The sequence below is a fragment of the Lampris incognitus genome, chromosome 1, assembly GCF_029633865.1.
Source record: "Lampris incognitus isolate fLamInc1 chromosome 1, fLamInc1.hap2, whole genome shotgun sequence".
NCBI classification, from domain to species: Eukaryota; Metazoa; Chordata; class Actinopteri; order Lampriformes; family Lampridae; genus Lampris; species Lampris incognitus.
In genome coordinates, this window is record NC_079211.1 from 120,716,209 (window position 1) to 120,735,461 (window position 19,253).

General features: G+C 42.5%; 1 protein-coding gene across 1 annotated transcript in view; it reads left to right on the plus strand.

Annotated features, from left to right (window-relative positions):
* Positions 1-3,478: 3,478 nt before the first annotated feature.
* The window catches only part of rasef (RAS and EF-hand domain containing), a 62,195-nt gene continuing 46,420 nt past the window's right edge, over positions 3,479-19,253 (plus strand). Inside the window, exons 1-5 of the mRNA XM_056279288.1 lie at positions 3,479-3,796; positions 8,432-8,455; positions 11,672-11,985; positions 16,549-16,695; positions 17,234-17,324. Of these exons, the coding sequence (XP_056135263.1) occupies positions 3,479-3,796; positions 8,432-8,455; positions 11,672-11,985; positions 16,549-16,695; positions 17,234-17,324 (894 nt within the window). The remainder of the gene's footprint in view (positions 3,797-8,431; positions 8,456-11,671; positions 11,986-16,548; positions 16,696-17,233; positions 17,325-19,253) is intronic.

Sequence of the window (19,253 nt, forward strand, 5' to 3'; positions counted from 1 at the left end):
AGGCCACACCAGGGAAATGGTAGATCCCTTGTCTAACAGGGCCCTGCACGATTTACCATCGAGTTGGCATTCCAAATATAATCCCTTGGTGTGACATAGTCAGCCAACCAGGGTGCATCGGCCTTGAAGGGGGGCTGGAGACTGGAGTGGCGGTCCCATCACGAGACCACTCCACCATCATATCTCGTTGGCTGGGTGGCTCTAGCCTTCAGTGCTGGTACTGCCAGTTGCGTAGTCAGTACTACCTGGGCCCGTTCAGCTTCGCTGAGAGCCCCGCTGAGGGATTGGGGCATGGCGAGGTAAACATGTTGGCGCAGACATTCCGGCGTGAGCCCGCGCAGGAAAGCATGCAGGGCTAGCTCTTCTTTGACGGCTTAGTTAAACTGTGGGCAACCGTGCTGGGCATGTAGCTGAACATCTGCGGTGAAGTAACTGATGGAGATAGAGATCTCTCATTCGCAACTCTCATGTCCCATACACTGCACGACCCCAGGAGTGCTCCTTTATTCTGCCCCTCCCCATGGTTGCCGAACAATGGCTACCCCTAACAAGGTCGTTATTGCACACATCAATGTTGGGGGAAGCCATTGTTCGGCAACCATGGGGAGGGGCAGAATAAAGGAGCACTCCTTGGGTTGTGTGGTGTATGGGACACAGGAGCTGCCATTCTGCATGAATCCTTGCCTCTCCTTTCCTTTCAGTTCGGTTCTGACAAGTGTCAAAATTAAACGGCACTCTCAGGGTTGTTCGGTGTATGGGACATGAGAGTTGTGAATAAGAGATCTCTATCTCCATTCTTCCATGCTGGCTCGCCACAGTATACAGTGCTGCTTGAAAGTATGTGAACCCCTTGAGCAGTTTAGATTTTTCTGTTGTTTTACCATGATTTTCTTATTCTATCATCACCAGTTTTTATGTATGAAATGTCAGATATATGTTTATCAGTTGCATGTACTTGTTTAGTGGGACTTGTTTAAGTAGCCCAAAAACAACATGAAACATGGAATTAGTGTATGTGCAAAAGTAAGTGAACCCCCAGCTGCATTGGTTAAGTCAAGCAGGTAACAGACTCGGGTGAAACACATTTGGGTGCTTAATTAATCAGTTAAGCAGACCAATGAAATGAGACATCCTTGGGAAAGGGTTTGGCCTGCACGAATTAAAAGAGAGAGGAAACCAACCAAACCACTGTGGTCCCATACAAATCAACAATGCCGAGAGCAAAGGAGATATCCGAGGACATGAAGAAGAGGGTAGTGACAGCCCATCAGTCTGGGGAGGGCTATAAGACCATCTCCAAAAGATTCCAGCTCCATCCATCCACTGTAAGACAAATAATTTACAAATGGAGGGCCTTCAACATGACAGCAACTCTGCCTAGAAGTGAACGCCCATTAAAACTATCACCCAGAAGCACCAGAAAAATAATAAATCAGGTAAAGGCCAACCCACACATCACCTCTAGAGAGTTGCAGACCTCTCTGGTAGCATCTGGGACAAATGTGCATGCGTCTACAATCAGACGAAAATTGAATAGCCATGACATTCATGGGAGGGTTGCTAGAAGGAAGCCTCTGCTCTCAAAAAAGAACAAAGCTGCCCATTTCAACTTTGCCAGAGAGCACTTGGACAAACCAGAGGCCTTCTGGAAGTCCATTCTCTGGACAGACGAGTCCAAAATAGAATTATTTGGTCACAATCAAAACCAACATGTTTGGAGAAAAGCCAACAATGCATATGAAGAAAAGAACCTCCTCCCAACAGTGAAGCATGGTGGTGGAAATGTGAAGGTCTGGGGCTGCTTTTCTGCTTCTGGACCTGGACGACTCCATATTATCCAAGGAACCATGAATTCTCCGGCATATCAACAAATTCTTGACCAGAATCTCCTGCCATCAGTCAGGGAGTTGAAGCTGGGACGAAAATGGATTATGCAACAAGACAATGACCCAAAGCATTCCAGCAAAACTACAAAGGAATGGCTTCAGAGAAAGAGGATTCGTACTCTGGATAGGCCCAGTCAAAGTCCGGACCTTAATCCAATTGAAATGTTGTGGCGAGACCTGAAGAAGTTGGTACATACCAGATGTCCCTCCAACCTCTCTCAACTGGCTGAGTTCTGCAAGGAAGAGTGGGCAAAAATGCCCATAAGCAGATGCGAGAGACTGGTTAGTGGTTACAGAAGACGTTTGGTTGAAGTAATGGCTGCAAAAGGAGGAGCCACAAGCTACTAATACAAGGGTTCACATACTTTTGCACATGTTAAATTTTCAGTTTTTGTGAAATAAACCACCTTTGTTGAATTAAATAATGCAAATATATCTCTTTTTGTGTGTGTGTCCATTATTTGGAAGGTGTGCTTTACAAATTGGGATTTGGATTTATGTGTAATAAGCTTATTTTAATGTTTTTTACAAAAACAGTGACCATGTCTGGAGGGTTCACAAACTTTCAAGCAGCACTGTATATGTGTGTGTGTGTGTGTGTGTGTGTGTGTGTATATACACAAAATATTTTCTCTTTCTTCTACTGCGGTTACATATATAATTTTACTATTTCCCCATAAAAACACACAAAACACATCACACCCAAAAGTTGCTTATGTCATTAGTAGTTTTTTGTCTATCTTAGCCTGCCTGGAGTTGCCACATAACGCTCCCTAGGACCACATGATTTGGAGAGAAAACACACATCATAACTGAGTGACTTCTTTGAAGAGATAATTTTTTATTAAGTGAAACGTCACATGAGGTCTGTTGGATTTTTGATGTATTAACTGTATTAAATTTGAATTTTAGTAATTATGTTTTAAAATTAATGTTTTCTTGGTGAGTGGTTGTGTCTGCTTAGATGTGTGTACACGCGTGCGTGCATGCATGTTTGTGTGTGTGTGTTTGTTCATAGGTCAGTATATGTGTGGTGGGAGGAGTGTGTGTGTCTGTTTATGTGCGCATGTGTGTGTGTTTGCTCAGAAGTTATAAATGGAAATATCTGGAGAGAGACCATCCTGGGGAACAGTCTTAAGATTCAGCAATGGATTTTTTTAAGTCATGGATCTTACTTAAACCCGCCTGAGACTTGACTTTAAACCCTATCTTCTTTTCACAAATAGATGTTGCAGGGTGGAATATCCTGCTTTCCGCACCTTTTGAGGGATTTTAAAAGGATTTGTTGCTGTAATATCTCATAGTTGGGCGATCGGGCTGTTTGGTCACTGGGACCAAAGCAAATTCTATGCAAAAAACTCTAGTCAGAAGATCTTAGCTTGGGTAACTTTAAATTTGAGCAGCTTGTACCATCTGAGATACATTTTTGTTTTGTTTTTTTTTTGTTTTTTTTTTGCAAATGTCTGGCAACTTGTTTTCGTTTTATCATTATTCATCTCTCTTCACCACTTAATAAAACATTAGGACATGATACAATAAAAAGCTTGAGAGCCCTTCACAGCTGTGTTTTTTTCCCTTTGTGGGGCCAAACCATGGCGTCAACACAGGGCATGAGCGAGGCAGAACAAAACCGTCTGCGTGCGCTCTTCCACACCTATGATGTGGACAACTCAGGAGAGATTGAAAAAAATGAGTTCCTTACCATCTGTCAGGAGCTCAACATCTCCAATGAGGAAGCAGAGAGAATATTCAACCGACTGGACATTGACAAAGATGGCACGGTGACCATGGAGGAGTTCATCAGCAGCTTTCATGAACGATACAATGAGGATGAGGAGGAGGACAAAACAGAGGTAGAATCTGGGCAATTGTCACCTGTGGTGGAGGAGCATTTTCAAAGTGGCCAGGAGGCGGAGGGCGACAAATTGACACCCAGGTCAGTTATCAAAGCCATCGGTAACATATACTCAAAAGGGATGTCATATCAATGCCCATGAAAGTGTCACAATAGGTCACAACACAAAATGCATCGTGCCAAAATACGCTGAAAGGCATGGCAGGTCTCCAAAATGTCCTTCCGTCCATCCATTATCCAAGGATAGTGTCTCCAAAATTTGAAAACATGAAAGAAGTATGCAGGTAATCAGTCAATCAATCAATCAAACTTTATTTATTTAGCACCTTTTTCACAAATCAAACGCAATTCAAAGTGCTTTACAAGCGACTAACCATTCACAGGATGTTAGAAATGGATGTAGAGACTAATGCACACCAGGACAACTAAATACTGCACAAAATAAATAGATTATAGTAAAACAGTAAAATATTTGTAAAATGAAATCGAATAAAATAAATCATAATTATCAATAGTAAAACGCTGATAAAACAAGATAGATGATAAATAAAATGCCTATAAATGATAAAAACATAACATTATAAAACACTACATGAAAGCCAGACTAAATGAATTTTTTTTAGTTTATACATGTGTAAATGCCAGTGTCTTCAGCTCCTCTCACATCCTGTGTAAGGCGGCTCCAGAGGATCTGAGAGGAGCGTGGTGGCTGCAAGCAGCATCACCAAACGTGTTTGTTCTGCTTTGTGGAACAGTTGAAAGAGAAGAACCAGAGGACCTGAGGGGCCTTCCTGCTCCATAAACCAAGAGCCTTTTTCAGAAGCAGTCTAGTGCAAGGCCATGTAATGCCATATAAACTAATGAGATACATTTAAAATGGATACCAAAACTAGCAGGTAACCAGGGTAAAGACTTAGAAATATGTGTAATGTGTGCAATCCCTCTGGTGTTAGTCAGCAGTCATGCAGCAGGATTTTGAATTGATTTTAAGTGATTTATTGTACTCCCCAGTAGAGAAAGGAGGGTGTTACAATAGTCTATAATAGCCTGCTAGCTATGAAAGCATTACAGCTAGCTATGACAGCTAGCTATGGAAGACTGCATCAGTCTAGTGCAAGGCCATGTAATGCCATATAAACTAATGAGATACATTTAAAATGGATACCAAAACTAGCAGGTAACCAGGGTAAAGACTTAGAAATATATGTAATGTGTGCTCTCCCTCTGGTGTTAGTCAGCAGTCATGCAGCAGGATTTTGAATTGATTTTAAGTGATTTATTGTACTCCCCAGTAGAGAAAGGAGGGTGTTACAATAGTCTATAATAGCCTGCTAGCTATGAAAGCATTACAGCTAGCTATGACAGCTAGCTATGGAAGACTGCATCAGTCTAGTGCAAGGCCATGTAATGCCATATAAACTAATGAGATACATTTAAAATGGATACCAAAACTAGCAGGTAACCAGGGTAAAGACTTAGAAATATGTGTAATGTGTGCTCTCCCTCTGGTGTTAGTCAGCAGTCATGCAGCAGGATTTTGAATTGATTTTAAGTGATTTATTGTACTCCCCAGTAGAGAAAGGTGGGTGTTACAATAGTCTATAATAGCCTGCTAGCTATGAAAACATTACAGCTAGCTATGAGAGCTAGCTATGGAAGACTGCATCAGTCTGTCTGTGTTGCTCAGAGAGAGAAGAAGGTTAGGGATGCATTTATCAGTAGACATTTATTCGAAAGAATTTTATGCAAACTCACTCAGGAAATGAAACGGAAATTGTTTACTTTTACAAACCCCTGAACAGTTTACAATAATGCATGTTGTGTCACTTTAATAAAGTTGACACTACACGTGGTGTTATTAAGATATAGGCTACAGTCTTAACAATGAAACAAATATGTAAAAGGTGCACTCCCAACAAACTTGGAAAAATTACCAGCAATGTGATCATTTCCAATTTTAGTTTTAGTGTAATGTGTAACAACTGACTATTATTGAAGACAAACCACAAAAACATCTCTTAAACATTCGAAGGGATTTTTCTGCAACTGGTACACAGTTGTCGATAAGGTACAGTATAGTTTTACAGGTGGTGGGTTACTGGCTTCTCACAATAACACTTGGTTTTGGGAAAATGTTTAGATTTTGAGAGGTATTCATCTTATTAGTGTCAGTGTTCTTTGATCATTAACCCAGACATCAGAATCAGCATCAGAATAAGAATCAGAATACTTTATTTATCCCTGAGGGAAAATTAAGTTCTATTACTACAGACACTCACGCTCTAATAACTAACAAGAAACAAGATAAGAAAATTGAAACAGAAACAAATAGAAATAAAATAGAAATAAGAAATAGAAATAAGAACAAAATATATCAACGAGCATGGTGCGCATAACACTCTATATACTGCACTACTGCAGCACACAACAATGGTATGTTTCTGAAAAAGTGAATGAGAGAGGGTGGTAGTGGTTTGGGATGTTGATACAGATGCAATGGACCCACCAGGCACAAGCCCAGGGGCCCTGGGTGGGGGTCAGGGGCCCCTAAGCCAGAGCCTCTGCATAAAGTTGTTATTATTAACATTTCATTTCTCGCCAAAGAGTTGAAGGCATCAGTCATTAGAGTCAATAACAGCTTGGTATTACGCTTTTTATGCTGTCTTTGTTAAATCTAAAATCTGGGGAGTTTTATCCATTAATAAATAGCTGTTTTATCTGGACTATGGAGTCATGTTACATAATACTAACTGGCATCTTCACCATGGTTGATGACACTGTAATGTTTTTGCCTGGGTAGAACGAAAACTGGTGCAGCAGCAAACACGTTTCTATTCAAGCAGGAAGAAGCATCGAAACATGATGAAGATGTGGCGATGCCTGCTTTGGGCAGGAAATTTTACCTTTTCTACAATCAATAATACAACAGAGCAGTGTTCCCATATAGTTTGATATAGTTTGTAATACATTAGATGGCCTGTGTTAACTTTGGTCCGAGCATGCCATCTGTACATGGGTGGGAACTGTTTACTGCTGAGCTGACAGCACACAATGACTCAATGACAATGGCTGCTGCACCTTGTTTGTAGTTCTCAAGGAGGGACAGATCGGGGAATCATTGATTTAAGCTTTAATACTGATTTGTTGTTGAGAGAGGTGCATTTTCATTTTTGTTGATGGGCGGTTGTCTCTGTTTGAGAGCAGGGCTACCTATACTGGTGGAGCAGGGGGGCATAAACATATACACCTTGACGCCGTATTGGCCATTGGATGATATGTCAACATCGCTATCATACTGGACCAGGCAAGACTGACCTGTAAACAAATACAAGTAAATGGGGAAGCTGCAGTTTTTTGGATAAAAAGCACTACAGTGTTTACATTTCTCAACTGATTTCAATTAGTTGTTTTTATATTCAAGGGTTTATGATCTACATGGAGTACAAAAAAATCTCCAGTTACTTAGAATTTCGATAGTTAGGCTATAATTGCTGCTAGACACTAATGAGATGAGTGTATATCAACATTAGGTTTACATGAACTGAATTACTTACGTGGTGGAAAATAATTCATTGTTATAAAATGGCATAACTTGAAATCTCAAATGACCCTTGAGTGTTGCACAGTATCAGTCTGTTGTGTTTTTTATTATTAATATGCTGCTTTTCATCCCATATTTTTAAGAGGAAAAGGAAAGCCTTTCACTTTTTTAACCGGTCAAAATGTCTTAACCACTTTGTTGCCCATATTTGAATCAATATCATATAGAAGACTGACTCTTGCAATATTTAGAGTATAATTGCACAATATACACATTATTATGTTTGTATTTATTATTCTTATATTATTTGTGTATAAAACAAAAAATAATTACCCTCTCGCCTTTTTTTCCGACGGCGTGTGTCTTCCTCAAGCTGGGGTCCTCAACCAGAGGCCTGGGAGTTTGAGGGTTCTGTGCTTTATCTTAGCAAGTCCTAGGACCGCACTCCTCTGGTCCAATTGGGTATCATGAGATTTCGTGTCATAGTCACAAAATTAAATCTATGAAATCGTGCTGGGGGACACGATGTCACTGACATTTTCTTGTCCGGCACCACGAAGTTGTATGGGGCAAGTTTTTCTTGCATGGTTAGGGTTAGGGTCATACCGGGCTGTCTGGACAGAGACCTCAGATGTTGTTCTTGGAATCTGCTGGAGCCACTCTCCTAGTTTGGGGGTCACAGCCCCTAGTGCTTCTATTACCAATGGGACTACTACTGTGGATTTCACCTTCCACATCCAATCTACTAGTTCTTCCCTCAACCCTTGGTTTTTCTCTAGCTTCTCATGCTCTTTCTTCCTGATGCTGCCATCACTTGGGATTGCTACATGGATCACTACTGCTGTCTTCTGTTCTTTGTCGACCACCAAAATTTCTGGTTGGTTAGCCAGCACCTGCTTGTCAGTCTGGAACCTGAAGTCCCACAGGATCTTAGCTCTTCCATTCTCAACCACCTTTGGTGGTGTCTCCCATTTGGACTTGGGGACTTCGAGTTTGTATTCAGTACAGATATTGCTCCTTATTACCGTTGTGTTTCTTTAAACAAAGTTTATATATATATATATATATATATATATATATATATATATATATATATATATATATATATATATATATATATATATATATATATATTCGCCTCACCGCAAGAAGGTCCTGGGTTCGAGCCCCAGGGTAGTCCAACCTTCGGAGTCGTCCTCTGTGTGGAGTTTGCATGTTCTTCTCGCGTCTGCGTCGGCCTTGTGTGATGGCCTGGCGGCCTGTGCAGGGTGTCTCCCCGCCTGCCGCCCAATGACTGCTGGGATAGGCTCCCGCAACCCTTAATGCAGGATAAGCGGTTCAGGTAATGGATGGATATATATGTAGGAAAAAAACTTTCAATACATAGCAGTACAAGCTTGTTTCGTGGTTCGCGCCCTCATCAGCTGCTAATGATAATAATAATTTAATAATTAGCAATTGATGAGTGCGCGACGTACGAAACAAGCTAATGTAACCGGTTATTTTTTTTGGCCGGTGCGGGATTCGATACGGGGTGTAGTGCACCACAAGGCGACATCACTAACCGCTCGGCTAAAGGACCAGACCCGTTAACTAGGGACTAACGTGTCTTATTAGTAGTTTACACTAATACTGCTATGTATTAAAAAAAAATTTCTTACCTCTATATTGATATTCTGCTCCTCATTTGTTGAGCACTTTTATCAACACCACTGGCGGTTTCCGAAAAAAAACAAAACAAACAAAACCCTATGCGATTGCAGCGAATCAAGGAGCTGTCTCCAGAGCCAGGACGCAAACCTGTACTTCCAGCTCCGCAAGTGACAACGTTAACCAGTCGACTAAAGGGTCCTACTTGTTAGCCAAGGGCTAACGTGTTTACCTATCCGTGCACGTTACACTAGCCCCCTCTTTTGGGAAGTATATCAACTCCGTCGCGCCTATAGGCGTACGCGCTTCCGATAACCTCACGGTCTCACCATCCCACTTCTGACACCAATGTAGGGAATTAGGGGGGTTGCCGGGGAACCGTCGCCACAGCCGGGACGCGAACCCGTATCTTCTCCTCCGCAAGCGACAACGTTAACCAGTCGACTAAATGGTCCGACCCGTTAGCTAAGGGTTAACGTGTCTACTTATCCGTGCACGTTACACTATTATTATTATTATTATTATTATTATTATTGTAAACTACTAATAAAACACGTTAATCCCTAGTTAACGGGTCTGACCCTTTAGTCGAGCGGTTAGTGATGTCGCCTTGTGGTGCAGTACACGCCGTAGCGAATCCCGCACTGGGCAAGGAAATAACTGTATACATTATTATTATTATCGTCGTTATATTAATTTTTGATTATATTATATATTTTTGTATTTTATTTTTACTATATCATTACATCATTATACTGCTGTGTTATGACCTGGAGCACAAGAAAAGCTAAAACGATGGTGACGTAGACAAAAAAAGCCATTTCCATAGTGTACAAAAAAGTATCAAGCAAGCAAAATAAGCCAATTCCATGGTTGACAAACGTGAGTTTTTACATTTCCCTATGAAAATTAATTATTTTCCCCAACGTAAGTAATTCAGTTCATACACACTCCTCTTTTGATCGTCTGGCAGCGATTATAGCCCACTATCGAGATTTTGAGTAACTGGAGACAAAACCTTCTTTGTAGTCCACGTAGATCATTGAGAAATGTAAACGTTATAGTGCTTTTCCCCCAGAAAACCGTAGCTACCTCATTTACTTGTGTTTGTTTACAGGCCAGTCTTGCCCGGTCCAATATGGCGGCCGGCCGGTCACTAAAGGATATACGGAAGAGCCCCGCCCCCCCACGTGTCAAAGCGGGTGTCAATGTTTACAACTTCGATGAGAGGAGCGAAACTATCCCTCTGGCCACGAAAACACACACACACACACACACACACACACTGAGAATGAATTGCGGGAACAGCAGTCAGGTAAACTCGTGTTCTCTCTCCAAATTTGATGTCAGCAAGTAACAGTACCGTTAAATTGATGTGCTAGCTTGCAGTGCGTCTCTCTGTTTGCCTTGCTAACCTAGCTGGACAGTGCATCTCTTGTCTGTCTGTCTGTCTTGCTATCTTAAGACATATAGCTGCAGCCATGGCCTATAGGCACATGTTTACGTTGTATAGCCAACGCTAATCACACAGCTGTATAGGTTTTATTTTACTATGCTGATACATAAAGCTTCAGCCATAGCCTATAAGCTTATGCTTACATTGTATAGCCAACGTTGTATTATTTTGTGAGGACTGAACAAATTAGGCCCTGTGTGTGACGGCCTGGCGGCCTGTCCAGAGTATCTCCCCGCCTGCCGCCCAATGACTGCTGGGATAGGCTCAAGCATCCCCGCGACCCTGACAGCAGGATAAGCGGTTCGGATAATGGATGGATGGATGAGCTACTCACCAGGCAGCAGGGCCAAAGCTCAGTGTTATATTTTATAATTTTCTACATGTTATATTTTCTACACGTTCTTATTTATCTTAATGTTAATATTCACTTATCTTGAGATTCTATAGAACATATTCTATTCAATAAATATAGGTTGTTTACACCTCTTTCTGTTCTAAATAGGTCTACTTATTCTTAGACCGACAGATGGAGCAAACTTTAAAAAGAGGGAGGATTGTAGTGGGAACGCTGGAGGGGGTGGGGTGTCAGGTGTAACACTGTGTGGCAATGGCAAATGGTTTACATGTCTCCCGGGTGGGCCGGCCCCTTGGCAGAATTTTACTCAGGGCCCCGGGATGTTCTGTCGATATGTGCTAGCTATCGCGATGTGCTACTTAGCGGCTCTGCGCATGGTAAAGCGAGGTTAGGGTTAGATTGAGGCTGCTGTAGATTCGCGATACGGTGGCATTTTACGACGAGGCGGCATAAATCGTCAGGACACCGGCTCTGGTGGGTGGCACCTGACTCCATCAGGAAGTTTCCTCTACAGTCACTTGTGCACCAACGGGACCTGTCGTTTATTGAGGCTGCAACCGGTACGGGTAACTCGAGCAAACGCGTCCAGTGCCGCCATTATATATACATATATAAAAACAGGTTCATAAATTTAAATCGAAGTTGTGTTAATGTAAAGATATTATTTTAGGTCTATATAAAGGAGATCCTTACGGCTGTCAATGCACCCGTACACACGGACAACTTTCAGCAGAGCTCAGGCGCGCGCAGGCTGAATGTGGATGGAAAAATCATTTTAATTCTACATATAGGATGACTACTACAAAGTCTGTATGATGTTTAGTAGGGTAGTCTCCCTGGTGTAGCTGTAGCTTATCTGTTTTTGTTTTTTGTTTTTTTCCCCCCTCCTAGCTATCTAAACGCGAACAAGCCTGCCCCGGGCGCACAGCCTTCCCTAAAGGGCATGAGTGCGGCGGAGCAGGACAGGCTGCGCTTGCTCTTTCAATCCTACGACGTGGATAATTCGGGACGGATCGAGAAGAATGAGTTTTTGACCATCTGTGGGGAGCTCCACGTCTCCAACACCGAGGCCGAGCAGATCTTCAACCGACTGGACGTCGACAACGACGGCACGGTCACCTTGCTGGAGTTCATCAGCGGATTTCACTGCCGCTATGGAGAGGACATGGAGGGCGGAGACGTGTCCGCTGCCTGGGAAAACTTCGAGGGGCGGCTGGGGGACCACGCCAAGTTCATACCCAGGTAAGATGGAGCACCCACAGAGGAAATAATGACATGAAACAGTTAGACATTTGCCTTTCATAAGGCTGTCAGTCACCCCCACCCTCCTTTTTTATTGGATTAAACACCATCTTGTCTTACGAGCAGGTATACTGTAGTACTGTTACACAGGGGCCACTTCTCTTTTCTCGCTATCTCTGCTTATCTGACAGACAGACAGACAGACAGACAGACAGACAGACAGACAGACAGATAGACAGATAGATAGACAGCCTAATCTACACAAACATGAGCCATGTCTCATTGCCTATGTATGTGTATATTTTTGTGTGTTCAGCTATAATTTGAGGGGCAATTTGAGTTTTTTTACCGTAAGAGTGGGGGCATTTTGGTTGCTCCCAACTTCTCCAAGGGCCTATTTTAGAGTTAACACTTAAAAGATTCAAGATTCTTTATTTGTTACGTCTCATTATAAAAGTATAAGAGTAAAATTCTTGAGTTTCAGCTCATCAACACTGCAGCAACAATAGTAACTGAACAACAACAAAACAGAACAAAAAAACAGCAACAGTAATAGTGTGTGATGCATGTAAGGTGCTGCATGTGTGTGTAGGCCCAGCCCCAATAAATGTGCACATGTGTGTGTGTGTGTGTGTGTGTGTGTGTAGTTGTCTGCATATCCGTGTGTCTGTGCATGCCAAGCTACCTTTGTGTGTGTGTGTGTGTGTGTGTGTGTGTGTGTGTGTGTGTGTGTGTGTGTGTGTGTGTGTGTAAACCGACTAGACTTAACCCTAATAAGGTTATGCCTAACTTTAACCCGAAACTTGGGTTTCGGGTTAAGGTTAGGCATGGTTAAAATGAGGGTTTAGGGCTAGGGATGAAGGGTCCTCAAGTATAGAATTATAGGGAGATGTGTGTGTGTGTGTGTGTGTGTGTGTGTGTGTCTGTGTGTGTGTGTGTGTGTGTGTGTGCGTGCGTGCGTGCGTGCGTGCGTGCGTGCGTGCGTGCGTGCGTGCGTGCGTGCGTGTGTGTGTGCATCTCTACAATTGCGTACATCTCATGTCTGCTTCCCCGAGGCTTTGCATGGGACCAGCTTCACACTGCCATGCTGAGGCGTCTCGGACATTGATTACTACAGTGGTGATTTTTCTCATGCACAGATAAATACATTCCTTTGTTTTCAACTGGTTGTATTCATTAATATAACAATCAGCTGAAAAATATAAAACCAGCACAGGGACTTTGAAATGACATAAGTTACTAAAAGGCTGTGTTCAGATCAGGGTTCCACCGTGGGTTCAGTCACTGATGTTTGGTGGGAAACTTTTCTGGTGGTTCTTTGTAATTGATTGGATGGTTAAAAAGCCATAACATTATGCATGTATTACCGCACCAACTTTTCAGAGGACAATGCTCAATTCATATATGTATCAAGGAAAAATAGTTAAAAAAATATAACCTAATTTTCAGGATTTCCCATGTACCTGTGTAAACATTGTTTAAGAAAAATTGTTAACCCTAGGCTACCAAGTAAAAAGTATTAACAATTGCCTTTGGAGAAGGCATATTTCCCTTCTTTTGAGAGGAGCTGCTAATGATCCTGTTACCCATCCAGCGATTGAGCTAAGCTAGGCTAAACTCACCATTTAACGTATCTCCAAACTGCATGCACAGACATAAAACGGTATTCGCTGGTTTGTCTGACTCTATGTAAGCAGGACAGACAGTAAAATCCCCGCAAACCAAACCATTCCTTTAATCAGGAAAAGGTAGCATAGAGCAGATAGTGACCACTCTGGCCATTCATACCAGCATGCATCACAAACACTACTATGTCCGAGGATGTATAGTAGTAACAGGCCATTTCTGCAGGTGGTGAACTCTGGGCAGAAATGGGCTGCAGCACACAACTGCACTTACTTGGGGGTAGGTGGAAGCTCCCTCTCACCTGTCTTCGGTAGACGTTTCCTATTCCTCCTGTAGACTCTTCTATCCGGCATGCGAACTAGAAGGAGCTTGGCTGCTGATGTCTGTTCACCACCACAGCTGGCTGCCATGTGTCTCCTGTCTGTATTCTGACATTTTCACCTGTTTGCAGATCTAGCAACTGTCTTGTTTGTCTGTCATAGTAACTCTTTTGCTTCATTTGCTTGTACTTTTGCTTGTCATGTACTTGAGCTTTACTTTAAGCAGTCAGTAGAGTTGTGGATGTTGGCAGTTTGGACTTCAGATGACGTCCCATTAACAGCTGCACAGGAGAGAACCCCACACCCTCAATTGGTGTGTTGCGGTATTCAAGCAGAGCAATGTAGGGGTCATCGTTGCTGCTTTGTACCTTCTTGAGCATGTTCTTGACAGTTTGTACAGTGGGGTAATTGGCTGGATACAGTTGGGGAGAGAAAGGGGGGGGCATTTCTAAATGCTGCACCTTAATGGGTATTTATTTAATTTTATTAAAAATTTCACACAACTGCCACCGTCGGCTATGCATCGCAAATTGTGGTCACTCACTCACTCATTGATGACCTGGGGGGGACGTTTAGTAGTAGGATGTGCTCGCGACTCGCATCAGGTGCGCCGTGGGTCTGGACGGTTTCTTTTTCTTTTTTCGTTTTTGTGTGGATTTTCCCCCCTTTTTCTCTCCAATTGTATCAGGCCAATTACCCCACTCTTCTGAGCCATCTCGGTTGTTGCTCCACCCCCTCTACCAATCCGGGGAGGGCTGCAGACTACCACATGCCTCCTCCGATGCATGTGGAGTCGTCAGCCACTTCTTTTCACCTGACAGTGAGGAGTTTCACCAGGGGGATGTAGCACGTGGGAGGATCATGCTATTCCCCCCAGTTATCCTTCCCCCCAAACAAGCGCCCCGACCGACCAGACGAGGTGCTATTGCAGTGACCAGGACACACACCCACATCTGGCTTCCCACCTGCAGACATGGCCAGTTGTGTCTGTAGGGACGCCTGACCAAGCCGGAGGTAACACAGGGATTCGAACTGGCGATCCCCGTGTTAGTAGGCAACGGAATAGACTGCCACGCCACTCGGACACCCACAGACGTACAAGTCTGACACTGTGGTCCAAAATCCATTACAAGTACAGACACCATTACTGGTATATTTGTAATGTAACCCGTCTGGACAGTTTCTTGCTTGTTTATTTAATTTACAGAATATTTATGTTGCACACTCCTAATGTGAAGCTGAAAGCTGCTAATGTGAATACAAGTACAGTTCAAGAACAGTTAATTTTCTAAATGTTGCACCTTATTGGATGTTTATTATATTATATTTTTTATTTATTTGAGAGGATATTTATTTTGATTTACCTTTTAAGTAAATTGTACTTTTTCATTAGTAGGTTGCAGCCGGTTGCAGCAGTATTGACAACCTTTTTTTTATTTATGAAAGACAGAGCCATAAACTAGTTTGTTTAGTAAACCACTATTTAATAAAAAAAGAAGCCATTTTATGTTTTGTTTCTTTTCCCCGTTGTACCTAAAACATACTAAACGAACCGTGACTTCAAAACCGCGGTATGTACGGAACCATGATTTTTGTGTACCATTACACTCCTATTCTACACTGCAAATAATATTGCAGTACTCAAAAGTAACACCAATTTCTGTGTGTGTGTGTGTGTGTGTGTGTGTGTGTGTGTGTGTGTGTGTGTGTGTGTGTGTGTGTGTGTGTGTGTGTGTGTGTGTGTGTGTGTGTGTTTGTGTTTGTGTATGTGTATTTGCAATTCTCGGTATGACACTAAAGCAAGCTACCTCTCACCTTGCACTATTGAGAGAAAAGCTGTAGTGTTTGTGTACTCAAGGATTACAGCTTGGCCAGCCTGTCACAGGGCAAATACACTCTCTTCACGAGGTTCCACTTTATAACCCACTTCTAACAGTCAGGTCAATGGCTTCACAACCACGTAAATGGGGATAATGTCTAATTACACACAGACTGAATGCTGTCCTATGTTACAGTATAAGCCTTTCTGATCTGGAGTGTGGTTACTGTTTGTGTTTGATTATACCTACATACTTTGTGTGGATTGATGGACAAGTACTGTGTCTGGTGGGAAAAGTGAACTAAGTCAGAGGATAAAGAAGCAGGTGAAATTACAAGGGCAATATTTATTTCTGTTCAAAGTTCTGTGAAGAACTTGTGGAACTAAGATAACAGTATTGAAAGATTGTTTGTGATATCCACTGGCTACTTGCGATGCCACAAAAGTATGATAATGTAAACTGTATATCATTCATTGTCAGCTGCAGTGACAGTAACCCTCCACTCCAATCCCATCCCCTCCTCAATAGTGTCACGCAAAGAACCATATCAATCCCCAATAAACTTGCAACATTTGCAGTTTGCTCTTCTAATATATTCAAATAATGGTCATTTTGGTTTTCTCAAGTGAATTTGGAAATTAACCTCTGGCTGTGTTTAGGTGTGAAACAACAGTATAAAAGAAGGAATTTTCCAAAGTTCTCCACACCATCCCACAGTAATACATCCCTGTGGAGCATAGCCATATATGTATATGCATGACAAATTGACTTTGCATCAAAATGTGATTTTCCATCAGGAATGCGCAGGCGGCTGCCCTTTACCAGAACATCAGCCTGACCGAGCCGAGGCTGGTGCCTCAGTTTGAGGAAGTCATCATGAGCTTCGCTAAAGAGATCAAACAGCACAACTCTGAGATGGAGAACCTCGCCTTGGCTGTAAAACGGTACCCATGATGCACACACACACACACACACACACACACACACACACACACACACACACACACACACACACACACACACACACACACACACACACAAACACACACACAAACACACACACACACACACACAGGTATGTGCAGACACATGTAAAAATATCAAACATCTTGCAAACCATTTTGTATGTTTAAGATGTCAAAACAAAGACATCAAATGTACTGACAACTGCTCATGTCTTCATCCAAAATATTGCTGCCAATGCATAAAAAGTGAATTTTCTCTGTGTTGCCATATGTTCAGAGCCTTGATAAACATATTATGTCCCCAAAAATGTCAACCTCATGGTAGTTTGAGAATTTCCTTTTCCTGTTTGCAATTTGCAACAAAATGTCGTATTAGTTTAGCTTGTCTTTTACATGTTAATGAAACTTTCCAGCTATTTGTAAAACTGGAAAGATGTGCAAAGATGCACAAAGAAGGGCAAACAGGAATAATAAGGTTTGTACAGTACTGCATTGACAGTTAATATGCTGTCTGCAGAGCTCAGGACCAAGCGTCTATGCAACTGAGTGAGATGGAAGAAGAGATGGACCAACGTATTCACGCTGCTGAGAAAAAGTCACGGCTGCAGGTGGGGAAACACACACACACACACACACACACACACACACACACACACACACACACATACACACACAAATAAGGTCTGTCAACATCCACAGAATAATTCAGACACGTCTCTTCACAAACAACAGAAGTATACCCTTCGAATCCAAATATTGTTCCACTTTAACAGGGGAGCTTGTGAATGAAGCTTGCTTCAGTATTTTAATCGATCCAGTACTTACGCTGTTTTTTACCCTGGTGTGTGGGTGGCTGAGGCAATAAGCAGGGTGTGTTTACTCAACTCTCCCCTAATGTCAAACCCAAACATTCATGGCTGAATATCTGAATACTCATCTAACCTCTGACACGCCTGTAGATCAGGTGCATCGTCACGGTTTCGCACATGCAGATTTTTAGGTTTTGAAAGAGGGGAGCTGGAATATTACCTAGCTTCTGAAATTTGCAATGAAAAGGGGATGTTTTGTGTGCGTATGTGTGGGGGGGATCAGTGTCAGAATTAAGTTGTACCTTACATTTGCTCTTATGAGGTGATACAATGTGAAACATTGGAGGACAGTGATAACAGGAGATTTGACATCTTTAAATTTGAGATTGTATTTGAGAAGACTGTTTAAATAAACCTTTTTAGATTAAATTAAATAGTTCGGTAATCTAAGATATAGCCACTCCATCTTTTATTTTTCTCCCTTAGCATTGGCTTCTTTTGAAATGGCTTCTTTTGCTATTGAAGCAGTCATCACAGCTTCATTAAGCATAGCATCATTATGGATGACCGCGATAACAGGACGTTTAACAAACGTTTCTTTAAATTTGACTGTGTGTTTGTGAAGTCTGTGTTTAATAAAGCTTTTTGGATTAAAAATCGAATAATTTTGTAACTGTTTTATGAAAGCGACAGTGAATTGGAGGTAGTGGGTTAAAGTGCAGTATTGTCACCCTATGTTGCAGGTCCTCTGCTTGGCTTCAGAACCACCACCTATAGCAATTAATGTATGCCATCCTTAATATTTGATTGAAATGAGTTTTCTATGGGCCATGGTTCTCTACTGGAAAATGGTGGATTGCTCCCTCCGGGTCGGTGATGAGTTGTTGCCTCAAGTGAAGGAGTTCAAGTATCTTGGGGTCTTGTTCACGGGTGAGGGTAGGCTGGAGCAGGAGATTGACAGGCGGATTGGTGCAGCATCAGCAGTAATGCGGATGTTTTACCGGACCGTTGTGGTGAAGAAGGAGCTGAGTCGGGAGGCAAAGCTCTCAATTTACCAGTCAATCTTCATTCCAATCCTCACCTATGGTCATGAGCTTGGGTAGTGACCGAAAGGGTGAGATCACGGATACAAGCGGCTGAAATGAGTTTCCTCTGTAGGGTGCCTGGGCTCAGCCTTAGAGATAGGGTGAGGAGCTCAGACATCCAGAGGAAGCTCGGAGCTGCTGCTCCTTCGTGTCGAAAGGAGCCAATTGAGGTGATTTGGGCATCTGATTAGGATGCCTCCTGGGCGCCTTCCTTTGGAGGTTTTCCAGGCACATCCAATGGGGAGGAGACCCCGGGGTAGACCCAGTGCTCGCTGGAGGGACTACATGTCCAATCTGGCCTGGGAATGCCTTGGGATCCCCCAGGAGGAGCTGGAGGGCGTTGCTGGGGTGAGGGACGTCTGCAGTGCCCTGCTTAGCTTGCTGCCACCGCGACCCGACCCCGGAGAAGCGGCTGATGATGAGATGAGATGAGTTTTCTATGGCATTAAAAGGAAATAGAAAATTGAAAATGACTGACTCAGAGTCAGAAACTCATGTACAGCAGCTAACACTGATAAAGACCCAGTACAGTTTTTTTTTTTAGATTCATTTTACTTTCATGCTTTTGGCTTTTTTGATGGATGTTGTTCCTAAAGATGCTGTGCAGTTTTTTCCCCATTTTTTTTAATCCCATTCCTAATCT